The 13,153-nt window shown below is 38.5% G+C and overlaps 2 protein-coding genes across 6 annotated transcripts in view; both read right to left on the reverse strand.

The window, feature by feature from the left end:
* Positions 1-98: 98 nt before the first annotated feature.
* LOC136238831 (protein ERGIC-53-like) overlaps positions 99-13,153 on the reverse strand; it is a 42,953-nt gene continuing 29,898 nt past the window's right edge. Inside the window, exons 7-11 of one of the 4 annotated variants that reach the window (XR_010693213.1) lie at positions 10,456-10,526; positions 10,255-10,407; positions 9,012-9,141; positions 784-913; positions 657-729 (exon numbers count right to left, since the gene is read on the reverse strand). Coding sequence is in view for 3 of the 4 variants with exons in the window: in XM_066029443.1 (XP_065885515.1) it covers positions 8,802-8,957; positions 9,012-9,141; positions 10,255-10,407; positions 10,456-10,526 (510 nt within the window). In the remaining variant the exon portion in view is untranslated. Of the gene's footprint in view, positions 730-783; positions 914-3,795; positions 3,865-8,349; positions 8,407-8,758; positions 8,958-9,011; positions 9,142-10,254; positions 10,408-10,455; positions 10,527-13,153 lie in introns of those variants that run through there. The other 3 variants (XM_066029443.1, XM_066029444.1, XM_066029445.1) reach the window with 3 other exon arrangements.
* LOC136238826 (uncharacterized) lies at positions 4,848-8,365 on the reverse strand. 2 transcript variants are annotated; one of them, XM_066029434.1, is made up of 2 exons: positions 7,395-8,365; positions 4,848-6,015 (listed from the first exon to the last, which is right to left on the reverse strand). In XM_066029434.1, the coding sequence occupies exons 1-2, from the start codon at positions 8,325-8,327 to the stop codon at positions 5,071-5,073; spliced, it is 1,878 nt and encodes a 625-aa protein (XP_065885506.1). In that variant the 5' UTR covers positions 8,328-8,365; the 3' UTR covers positions 4,848-5,070. The 2 variants fall into 2 exon arrangements, with proteins under 2 accessions (XP_065885506.1, XP_065885505.1); XM_066029433.1 differs by having other exon boundaries at positions 4,853-6,015; positions 7,347-8,365.

The raw sequence follows: 13,153 nt of genomic DNA on the forward strand, positions 1-13,153 counted from the left end.
AATGTAACAGGGGCGGATCTAGGGGGGGGGGGGGGTTCTGAGGTTTCCAGAAACTGGTCAAGTAATCAAAATTATATTTTACAATGGTACAAAAGTTCAGATCGAAATACTCTAATAGAGCAGTCAACCACTCTAATAAAACAGCCACATTTTCTCTTAAGAACTGTAAGTAGCTAGCTAGCTACTTTATTTACTTGTGCCAACACAGTATAAAATAGTCCAAAACTTATAACAGAGTGTTAAAATCTGAAAATCTTCCTGGGGGCTTGCTCCAAGACCCTCAGAACAACATCCGTATGCTTCAAATGTCAAATTTGCTCTGTCCTTTAACTCTTTAGCCTGCACCTGATACTGTACCAGAATCAAGCACAATTAAGTAGCCTACATCATACCTAACATAATTATATTTTTAAGCTGTCAATATTGCTACCAGATTCTATTTCAAATTACACAATTTTCTGGAAAATCTTGACCCCATATCCCCTAGCTTTAAATTCGTATATAGCAAAAGTTTGGAAACCAGTCACCAAAATTCCTGGGGCCACCCTTGGTACAGTTACTCATTGCTTCTTCTTTGTATTCTGGCTGCTACTAGAAGAACTTCTTGGCAGCACTTTCCTGTCTTTGACGGTACCAGTTGTACACTAACAATATCACAACCTGACTAGCCAGTAATGCTAACTGGACGATGGTCACAAGGGGTGGGGAACATGACGACACTTGTGTCAACTACAGTCATCAACACAACTTCACTATCAACCATTATGCCATACCACTACTCACTGTGGATAACTTTGCTAACACTTCTTCACTACTCTTTGATGATCTCTCTGCTACATGTTTCAGCTCATATATTGGCTGAAGTGCTTCAGATGTGATTCCTCCTTTTGCCTGATTCTTCTCTAGATACTCCCTAAGTAAGGAAGCATGTAAAACAACCCATGTCTAACTATATGTAGCTATATGCATCCCAATCATGATGTGGCATGCATTACTTGTATAGTTTTGCTGGGTTAAGATTAAGTCTATTTTTTACTTTACAGCATACAGAATTACAATGATATATGGTTACAACAGATTGGTAGCTACAGGTATCATGTTAAACTACTACCGGCTAAGAAGTTCTCATGTTAAACAACCCATGCCAGTATGTATTGTGAAATGGCATTGGATTAAGTCTATTGTATACAGGGACAGGCTACAAAATGTTTCACAGTAGCAACAAGTCTATTGTGGCTTATTGAGCACTACAATACAGTTGAGTTGCAGTAAAAACATCATATGAATACTGAACACTGCATTGGGTTACTAGATACAAACAGTATTTAGGTAGGGAAATGTAGAACTGAATAATGGTGCTGAACAAGTATACAAGTAGACATCATTGTGCCATACCTCCAGTTGATGTTGCACAAGAGATTGTGTGTTCTTAATACTGGTCAGCTCCTCCTTCATGCCTGCAGGTAGAGCCCCACCCCCTGTTGATGGTGATGCAACAAGTAGTGTATTAATGATCTGATCAGTTTTGTCCTGTAATATTCTGAATGGGAGATGGGCAAATAACAAAACATGTATAAGTTAAACATACTTTATAGCACGATTCACGTCATACTGTGTCTCCAAAATTTGATGAAGATTTCTCTCCCAATCCGCAAAGCAACAAATGAGTGCATGGATTGTATTCATTAAAGCTGGGCTCAAATAAATGCCAGGTCCTAAACAAAGGCTAGGGGATGCTACCTTAATAAGAAGATCTTATCAAGATAAAACAACAGCTCAATTTGTAGAACAAGGCTAGTAACAAGCTTTTCAGCAGGTTTGAGTGTATTATTTTTTAAAAACCTGAGTGGGCAGAAAACTAAATAAGGCATATGTATTTGTATGCGGCATAAATATCTAAAGTTTGTGTAATACCTTACTTATATATACCTGTATATGTACAACATAAAGTAACCACCACACTTACAGAGAACTCATGTTCAAAGCAGTCCGGGTGCACATTCACATGATCACTCGGTTGTTTTGATGGCCTATAAGATGTAGTATGTGATACTCCAGTTACTTTACAAATGTATATATAGCGAGAACTGCTAACTCACGTTCCACTCTTCTTAGTCAGTTCTTCAGCATACTGGTCAAACCTCTCTTTTACTTTCTTCTGTTGCCTTCAAAACACTTTAATAAAACACACACCACACAACCGTATACTCCAGCTATATATATAGGGAGTGAAGTTCCAATTAAATTCTCAACAACAAAAAAAAATTCCCAAAATAGCACATAAATAATAGCCTACCTCCTTCCCCTCATCCAATGGGTGTAGACAATGAACAATGAATGACATCACATCATGATCATCTGATAGTCCACCTGTTGCTGCTGAGATACCAAAGTATCTTTCATCTGGTATGTTAGGGGTACTGGACACCATGCCACACAAGTCATAGTCTGTGTCTCACTGTGACAGTCCCTCATGTACCAACACCTGCAGGGTGGTAGTGACACACTGTTAACAAGTTAGAATATGGTATCACTTCAAGAGTGCCCTTAACTTGGATGATATGTACGGCGAAGGATTGTTCAATAGTCAGTTGAGACATATTACGAGGTAGCAGCTGCTAAACTTAGAGTGGTCGTGTTATACATGTGTCAGGTTAGCACAAACTGTGAATTGTTGATGTATATTTACTTGATGGATGGTTTGTTTATTTGTTACATGTTGTGGGCACATGATGTCTCGAACATATTGGAGTACAAGCCAGGAGCTGAGAATAATGTATAGCTGGAAAGAAGTAAGGAACTTGAGTGTGGAGGGCTTCCGTGTGCTAAGAAATTGAAGTTGGCTGTCAGTATGCTGTCTGGAAGTGAACAACTGAGATTAGTTAGTTTTACAATAGGTTTATAGTTTCTATAAGCTGCACAGACAGCAGTGTGTAGGTTTTAGCTAGTTAGATGCACCTTTTAATGTTACTGCCCAAGGGCACATTTTGTGTATGTATCATTTTCGTCCAAACATGGTCTAGGAGAAGCACCCAGGCCTTCCCCTTAAGACATTCCACTTTAAATCCGAACTCTCTTCAAAAAGATCCTGGCTACGCCCCTGAAGATCTCGGTGGATAATATAGGATTGTGGAGGTACTACAATCCCTAGACACATCCAGTAACATAGACAACTTCACACACATTGGAATATTTGGGTACTTTTCCACCAGTGACGTAAGGCTCTCCTGCATCCTCTCCATCACTAGAACTGGTAATCGTATACTCCCAGAACATGGACAACATTCTGATGATCAAGAATGCTACAATTCCTCCTCTACACAAATTTGAAACTCATTATATGTAGCAAAAAAATGGCAGACTAATTTTATGAATGTTTGTCAGGACACTGCTGACAAGCAGTATTTTTTATACTGAGCAGTCTTCTCTTTTAAAAAAGAATCCTTCTTGCTCCACCCCTCTATCAGAACAGAGTAGATTTCCTTCGCTGCATACAAAGTTCCAACCTCAAAAACTCTTCTATAAGCACCAACGCCAATGTTATTTCCGTTTGGTTTTACTCCATTAAGATAGAGATGCCTTGCACTGTCCATTTTTTCTTGGAAAATGTGCTTGTACACAATAAGAGTGCAGTACTCAAATTTCAGTTAATACAATAAACACATTCTATAATAATCTCCTATATATTCACTAATGTACAGTTACTCATTACTTCTGTTCCTTCTTCTGGCTGCTACTAGAAGAACTTCTTAGCAGCACTTTCCTGTATTTAATGTACACTAACAATTAATATCATCACCTGAACACTAGCTAGGTCAACTGATCAATGGTCACACATGACTGACATGACGACACTTGTGTCAACTACAGTCATCAACACAACATCACCACCAACCACTATACCATACCATTACTCACTGTGGATAACTTTGCTAACATTTCTTCACTATTCTTTGATCTATTTGCTGAATTACTTCAGATGTGATTCTTCCTTTTGCCTGATTCTTCTCTAGATAGCTACTCCCTAAGTAAAAAAAAGCTGCTATCTCATGAAGTGGTATTTGCAGGTCATTAATACACTACTTGTTACATCATGCTTAGATCACCATCAGCAGGTGGTGGGGCCCTACCTGCAGGAACAAGTTGACCAGTATTAAGAACACGCAGTGCTATCTCTCGTGCAACATCAACAGGGGGGACGGGGACTGCAGCTGGCCACTATTCTACTTGTACTTGCATGTTCAGCATTGTATTCAGTTATACATTTCCTCACATTAAGAGTACACAATGTCTAGTCTAATATTATGCTTAGGATCAGTCTTGTATCTAGCAGAAACTGTGTTTGATTATAAAATCAACTCTTAGACTAGTACAGTGTTCAAAGTATTCCTAAGAATGTATTGACTGGATTATCTTATTTATGGAGTCTGCTTGTACATAGGAGCTGAGCCTCCCTAAACCCGCAACTATGATCAACTGTATTGTAGTGTATGAAGAACTACAATATACTTGTTGGTGATGTGAAACATTTTGTAGCCTGTCCTAGGTCTGAATGGGAAACGAGTGAATGATAAAACACACATGAATTAAGCATGCCTTATGGCACAATTAACATCATACTGTGTCTCTAAATTTTGATGAAGAGTATCTGCTTCATACTTTAATATGAGAAAAGGCAAACATGCATGTGCATACGTATACATTTGTATGTGACAGATTTATAATGGAAATGTGTGAAGGCACTTAAATGTGTATGCAATGTATAACTATCACACTTACAGAGAATTACTTCAAAGCTGTCCTGTGGTGCTGCTTAGTTATGGTGTGTTGATGTCATGTGAGACACACATATGTTTGTATGCGAGTCTCCATTTCTAATCCCGTTGGAAAGTATAATGCATGGTTAGATAGACTAATATTTTTTTGTCATGTAAGATGATTTTTAAGGCAACATTTTAGGTGGCATGTATCAGTTTTGGGGGCGATATCTACTTAACAGTACTTAATATTATAATGTGGCATGTTGGTATAGTTTTAGTGTACGCTTTTGAAAAGGTTATGTTAAAAAACTTAGATACACTGACAAATGTAAGCGTCACAGGAATGCTCTCCTTGAATAGTAGCCCCACCTATCATAATGAACATATCATCAGCCACATTTATTATTCCTGGAAAACTTCTTTCTGCTGGAATATTTGCTATTCTCTCCCATAATCCAGTTGATGGGTTGAAAGCACGCATATCTGTAGTTTTGGAGTCTTTAGGACCTGCTGATATATTTCTTCCTCCAGCTGTTAACAGGAACTTGTTGTACAGAACAATAGGAGATGAACAACACCATGGAGTGTCTGGGAGAGACTGCCACTTCAACTGGTGACTTGAGAGGTTGTCTAGTGAAGCAGTGAACACTTGTAGAGATGCTTTACCCCCTTGATTTCCACCTAATAGGTAGAGCCTGCTGTCAATAATTTCACCTTTTAGCTGCAAGTGAGGTACAGGGAGGTCATCACAAAAGTACCAAACATCATTAATAGTGTCCAGTACTTCAGTGGTGGCTACTCCAGTATGCCTACCATTAACCAGTGCTGCTCCACCTACCACAATTATTGTTGATTTATACCCAATAGCACTGGGAAAATATCGAGCAGTCGGCATTCCACTGTAATACTTCCATTCTCCGTGAACAAGAACAAACATCTTGCTAGTGATCTCACCACTCTTTGTCACACCTCCAGCAATGATCAGTTTATCATCCAGTATAGTCATAGCAAACCGACAGTGTGGTGTGGTAATAGGAGAGGAGTCCCATCTATTGGCATAAACATTGTAAATATCAAGTCTGTAGCAGTCCTTCCTCTTTATACCGCTTTTCCCCTCATATCCTCCACCAACATAAACTGATCCATGTAGTAATACTGCTGTATGTGCCGATCTAGCCACTGGTAGAGGAGCTACCTCCTTCCATTTCACCTTCACTGGTTTATTGAAAATGTTTTCTTGCAAGAGTGAATTGATCTGTAAAAAAACCAGGCACCATGCAGCTAGCTCATCTGCAATAAATATGTATGCATACTACAGTGTACATAATATGCTATTATTTTGGTTTTTGCTTTGTAATGATACATCAACTAATTGAGTTATTGAAATATCAGATTTTGTAATTCGTGAAATACTTCATAATTCTCTAACTATGCTGATATGAAGCACTGATTAAACAAACAACAGCATAGAAGTATCTTCTCAATAAGCCTTGGGGCTGCTATTTATTTTGATTTGCCTTTCAAGTCGAAGTGATGCACTTTTCCTAGTAGTCTATGAGACCTGCTATGCTTTTTTGTCATTTTTTTGGAAAGAACCAATGACAAGAAGGAAAGAGTCAAGACTAAGTCAGCCACATAGCTGCAAGCAAAAAAACTACTCTAATAAAACAATCACAAAGGAGATAACTGTAGACTGCCTACTCGTGGAAATCACCCATACTGCACACCTTACAATATTTCACTATGCCAACATAGCTACATGTTTATGCAAGCGTGAAGGAGGAGAGTATTGAAATACAGATTCCAGTCCAGTCTACTTCCAGATATATAGATAGATAGATAGATAGATAGATAGATAGATAGATAGATAGATAGATAGATAGATAGATAGATAGATAGATAGATAGATAGATAGATAGACAGACAGACAGACAGATATATAGATGCATACATACATACATACAAAGACAGGTATACATACATGCTTTACAAAAACAATTTCAGGAAACCAGGCGTGAGCCCACAGTCAGACTTCCGCTGGCAGTGGGTGCACCTAGCTCAACAATATACCATGTGGTGTATAAATTTTCGTAGGCTTCGTGGTTTGCAGCTGATCTACGAAAATTAATTCACATAAAGCTGATCCACAAAAATCAATCCATTTAGAAACTCATGTCTCAGCTCAAGCAGACCTATTAACTGTTGCCACCAATACGCTTTCCTTATACTATTAATGCACATAATATAACAATTATAAATGCGCTACGTACGACCTGATGACAACACGTGCACCCATTCACCACGTGAATAGATACTGATGGCCTCATTCAAGTATTTTTCCAGTAGGCAAGATTCTTTGGTGGTGAGTCAACCCCACAAAATGGTTTGCTTAGTCCTAGATAAGTACGCCAGCGTAAATGGAGTAGCCAAAGCAGTTAAGCTGTAAACCTTAAACGCGACCTTAAAGCACAAATTTTGCTCTCCATGGCTCCTCAAGAAAATAAACTGGCTCATCGAGATTAAACCACAAACTTTTACCCACAAAATTTAATCCGCTTATGGTACTTCAGTACTTAAATCTCTTACCGATGGTGATATTGTAGTATCCCTCGACATTTTGGTTGTCTGTTCTACCTGCCATGTTATGGGGTTCATGGTCACATCTGGACACCTCACATTCTCTGCTTCTTTCATCCTCCTCATCCTCTCTGACATATCTGATATTGGAGGACGTCTACTTGGATCATTGTCAAGACATTGCTCAACTAAATGCCTTAAGTCTACTGGAGCTCCTCTCATCTTCTCTACATGTTCTTCACGTCGTTCTACTTCTGATAAAGCCACCAGTTTTCTAGTCTTAGGATCAGTCACCACATAATGTAGTGGTTTAGGCCATTCTTGATTCACCACATGAAGTATCACTCCACCGTAAGAGAACACATCAAGAGGAGGACCATACTCTGGGATCTCTGCTAAAGCTTCTGGTCCCATGAAATCCACTGTTCCTGGAACACGAGTCTTTGTTTTCTTGCTGTCAGCTCTTATCACTTTGGCTACTCCTAGGTCACTGATTTTTGCCACAAACTGATTAGTCAATAAGATATTATTGGGGGAAAGATCTCGGTGGACGATGGGAGGATTATGACTGTGGAGGTACCACAATCCTCTAGACACATCCAGTAACATAGACAACTTCACACACATTGGAATATTTGGGTACTTTTCCACCAGTGACGTAAGGCTCTCCTGCATCCTCTCCATCACTAGAACTGGTAATCGCGACTCATCACCAGGATTGTATACTCCTAGGACGCGGACAACATTCTGATGACCAAGAACGCTACTTTGATGACATTCCTCAATAAACATCCTCTTCATTCTTTCAAATCCTTCTCGCTCCACTCCTTCTATCAGAACGGAGTGAATTTCTTTCGCTGCATACAAAGTTCCACAAAATTCAACCTCGAAAACTCTTCCATAAGCACCAACGCCAATGTTATTTCCATTTGGCCTCACTCCAGTAAGACAAAGATGTTGAAGACGATCACTTTCCCTAGCACTATCCATTTTTCTTGGGAAACGCGCCCGCTTAAATTCCAATTCCAATTTAATACAATCAACACATTCTATAATAATCTCCTATTCACTAAGGCCACTTCAACTAAATCTTTTGTTTCTCGGGCAAAATTCAGCCAAATAAAGGTCGGTAGGTTGGTAAAATAAAATTAAAAATAGGCTATTTTGCTAGCTGAAGAGTGATGTTGTGAGTCAAACGGTGGCTAAGCTACATTACGGTTGCTGTATCACTTGCGAGTAGGCAGCTATATGTTGAGATATTTAGTGTTACCTATACTTTTTGAGAGCTTAAAGATAAATTTGCAACTCCTTCGTGGCGTTGCCACTCTTTGCAAGGTGATCACGTGATTAACATAATTATTTTATACTGAAAAATGTAGGGTCGGTCGGGCCCGAGAAACAAAAGATTTAGTTGAAGTGGCCTAATGTACAGTTACTCATTCCTTCTTCTTCTTCTGGCTGCTACTAGAAGAACTTCTTAGCAGCACTTTCCTGTCTTTGACGGTACCAGTTGTACACTAACAATATCACTACCTGAACACTAGCCAGTATTGTCAGCTGGACGATGGTCACACATGACTGACACACGGGGGGTGGGGGACATGACGACAGTTGTGTCAACTACAGTCATCAACACAACATCACCATCAACCACTATACCACACCACTACTCACTGTGGATAACTTTGCTAACACTTCTTCACTACTCTTTGATGATCTCTCTGCTACATGTTTCAGCTCATATATTGGCTGAAGTGCTTCAGATGTCATTCCTCTTTTTGCCTGATTCTTCTCTAGATACTCCCTAAGTAAAGAAGAAACCTCTCATGTTAAACAACCCATGTATCCCGATACACCGTGAAGTGGTTTTGTTGAGATTAAGCCCGTTGTACATAAGGACAGGCTACAAAATGTTTATGTACAAGTCTATTGAGCACTACAATTAGAGCTGAGCGATAGTTGCGATCTATCAACTATCGTGATAGTGAGTAACAATCGTGATATGATAGTCTACAATCATACTATCGCGATATATTAAACACGTCTGTGCTTAGTCAAAAAGCATGGATAACAGAAGCAAACATGATAGTATTGAAGTTGAGGAAACTGTGCAAGTCTAGTTGATCATGCACAACAAAGATTACAATTGTAATACGTAACAACGTTTACCAACCAAGTGTTAAAAAAGCAGATGCGTGGTATGTAATTGGATTATTTATGTGCTATTTACATGAGGTTAAGTGTCTTTGATAACTGCTAGTACTATCGTGATACTATCGTAATCGTGATATAAAAGTTACTATCAATCGTGATAGTGATAGTTGTACTATCGCTCAGCTCTAAGGCCACTTCAACTAAATCTTTTGTTTCTCGGGCCCGACCGACCCTACATTTTTCAGTATAAAATAATTATGTTAATCACGTGATCACCTTGCAAAGAGTGGCAACGCCACAAAGGAGTTGCAAATTTATCTTTAAGCTCTCAAAAAGTATAGGTAACACTAAATATCTCAACATATAGCTGCCTACTCGCAAGTGATACAGCAACCGTAATGTAGCTTAGCCACCGTTTGACTCACAACATCACTCTTCAGCTAGCAAAATAGCCTATTTTTAATTTTATTTTACCAACCTACCGACCTTTATTTGGCTGAATTTTGCCCGAGAAACAAAAGATTTAGTTGAAGTGGCCTAACTACAATATTGCATTTAAAGCAAATAAAATCATCCTTCAAATAATATGAATACTGCACACTGCATTAGACTTAATTGAATACAATTTTCTACTAGATACAAAAAGATACACATAATTCAAGCTACACATTTCATGTGAGGGAAAATGAAGATACGGCGTATGTATAACTGAATATGATGCTGAACAAGTGCAAGGAGAATAGTGGCCATTATTGTGCCATACCTCAAATCCCCCAGTTGATGTTGCACAAGAGATCGTGTGTTCTTAATACTGGTCAGCTCCTCCCTCATTCCTGCAGGTAGAGCCCCACCCCCTGCTGATGGTGATGCAACAAGTAGTGTATTAATGATCTGATCAGTTTTGTCCTGTAATATTCTGAAGGAGAAATGGGTGAATAATAGAACTTGTATTACTTAAACATACTTTACAGCACAATTCACGTCATACTGTGCCTCCAAAATTTGGCGAAGATTTCTCTCCCAATCTGCTTCGTACTATATGAGAAAAGCAACAAATGAGTGCATGGATTGTATTTATCTGTATAAGCAAAGGGAAATGCATCACCTTACCAGCCACACCTACAAAGGTCATGTGCACAATAATACTGGTCCTAAATGAAGGCCAGGAGATGCTACCTTAATATCAAGGTCCTACAATAGCTTAATATGTAGAACAAAGCTGGCAACAAGACTTTTCAACTATCTGATGAAATAGATTTTTTTTTAAATTAAAAAAAAAACAAACTAGTACACATGTTGAAAATGCTAAGTTAAAAGTAAAGAGGGATCCAAATGATAAAAAGTAGTGAAACAAGAGATGAATGATGGTTTTACAGCATAGTTCTGTGGGAAAATCCCTACATTGGCATGTTAAAACAATTTTGTTCAAAGTAGGGATTTTCCCACCAAGCTATGCTGTAAAGCTAATACTTATTATCGCTTGGATCCCAACTTTTAATACTAATTTTGTTTGGATTTTTTGTTATAGCATACAGCTGTACATGAGTGACTGTTCTATTAGGGTGACTGCTGTATTAGAGTATCTCAAGTCAGCCTCTGTATAACATACAAAGGGGTATGGTTCAGGGGCGGATCTACGATTTCAGAAGGGGGGTGCTAACATGGACATTTATATATGTGGCAAGATAGTTGATACAACTAGTGCGCAAAGCACACTCAGCATGTGGAGCATGTTCTATCTAGGGGGTCTGGGGGCATGCCCCCACAGGAAAATTTTGATAATTTGGCCTACTGAGATTGAATTTGGTAGTAATTTTGAGTGAAACATGATGTTACTTTGTTTATGTGATACAATCAAAGGGCACAGCCAGTAGATAAAATTCAATCTTTGTCTAACATCTTAAATAACTAGTAGTGGAAACATATGGGTATCAGCTGCACATGATCAAATTTAGTGTTTTGAAGTATAGCATAATTTACAGTGTCATGGCTCAAACTACACTATAGCTGTCCAAACAGTAGAGAGGGTAAGTGTGAGTGGAGAGGGCAAGCAGATTCACCAGTGTGTGGGGTGCACGTGCACTCAGCATGTATAAAATTCTCCAGCTAGGGGGCTCTGGTGGCATACTCCCCTGGAAATTTTTGGAAAATGGCTATCACAAGATTGAATCTAGAAGCTAAATTTGGGTACAAGATGAATGAGTTTAGTTGGACATAATTTAACTAAAAAACGGAACTATACACTGTTTCTTGCTATAGGATTTTAAGAAAATGTATAATAGTGGCTTGCATGTCAAAGAGTGTATAGTTAATTGAATGTAAGGTCATGGAGAATATTTCAAACACAGGATTCAATATAGCCACTGTTCTAGATCTGTGGTGCAGGTTGCTATTTCAATCTAACTTTTAAAATGATGGATCTATCCATCACCATAATTGTTTTGCAACTAGTCTACAAATACTAGATTTTGGTCACAACTAACCCCTTTTTAGCACACAATGATCATGACATTAACATAAATGCTGCAGTATCATTTGAGCTTAAAATTGAACTTCAAGGGATTTGATAGTGCAAACTCCAGAAGCTGCTAGATTTAGATAAATGTAGCATAGGATTTGATCAAGTAAAACAAACAGCTCTCAGATGTCACAGCCTTGTGAACATTATAAATGCTAAGAAATTCACTATTATATAAAATTATTGTTTTACTTGTAAGAGAAGCATTTCAACCCAAGAATCAAGTCTGTAGCAGAGCCTGAAAACACTTGAACTATTTGACAGAAAAGGTTGCTCTCAGAATAGGTTTTCAAGTAATGATGTTTATACAATTTAGTACATACATTAAAGGTATAAATCTTTTACCTAAAGTGATTGGTATCTGGCAGGATGTTTGGTACAATGGTGAGGGTAGCAGTGCACAGGTCTAGAAGAATAGGTTTAATTTCAGCTTACACTCTGGTAACTTCTTGAAAATTATAATTTTAATGCTGGATGTTCTATTAGAGTAGTTGACTGTTCTATTAGAATATTTCGATTTTAGCAGCTTCTAAGGTAAGACTTATTCCAAAAGTATAATTTTGAGCCCCTCTTAGTAATTCTTGGATAAGATTAGCTATTCCCCTTGCTCTTTCCATCTTTTCATTACCCATACATGTGTACAAAATGCAACTGCACCTGTACTACAGCTTCTGGAAGCTTCCTAGCTTGCTCATTGTAATATTTTGGAGGGGGGTGCTTCAGCCCCCCAAGTACCCCCCCCCCCCTAAATCCGTCCTTGTGGTTATTTTCACTGTGCTATTATATTTACAGCTAAACCAATAAGGGGATGTGATCATCGTGTTCGAGTAAGTAGGTTGTTAAGAGGTGTAGTCTCCGTGATTGATAATTATAAGTCAATCAAGATCATTAATGGGCGTGGTCGCAAACCTATAAGGTATCTACCAGGTGTCCAGTGCCTTTTACAGTAGTGCAAGTGCTTTAAACAATTTTGTTGGCATCTAAATTTGTTGCTCAAGGAAAGTGTTGATACAGAAAATCAATGCCTCAATATGGTATGAAGAAGATGACAACCAGCCTGATTGAAGATAAATTGAAAGACAAGGAGAAGAGGGGACACACTCATCAGAACTGTAAAAAGGTACTTGCCACTGGTGAATTGTTA

This window comes from Dysidea avara, chromosome 11 (genome assembly GCF_963678975.1).
Source record: "Dysidea avara chromosome 11, odDysAvar1.4, whole genome shotgun sequence".
In the NCBI taxonomy this organism is placed as follows: domain Eukaryota; kingdom Metazoa; phylum Porifera; class Demospongiae; order Dictyoceratida; family Dysideidae; genus Dysidea; species Dysidea avara.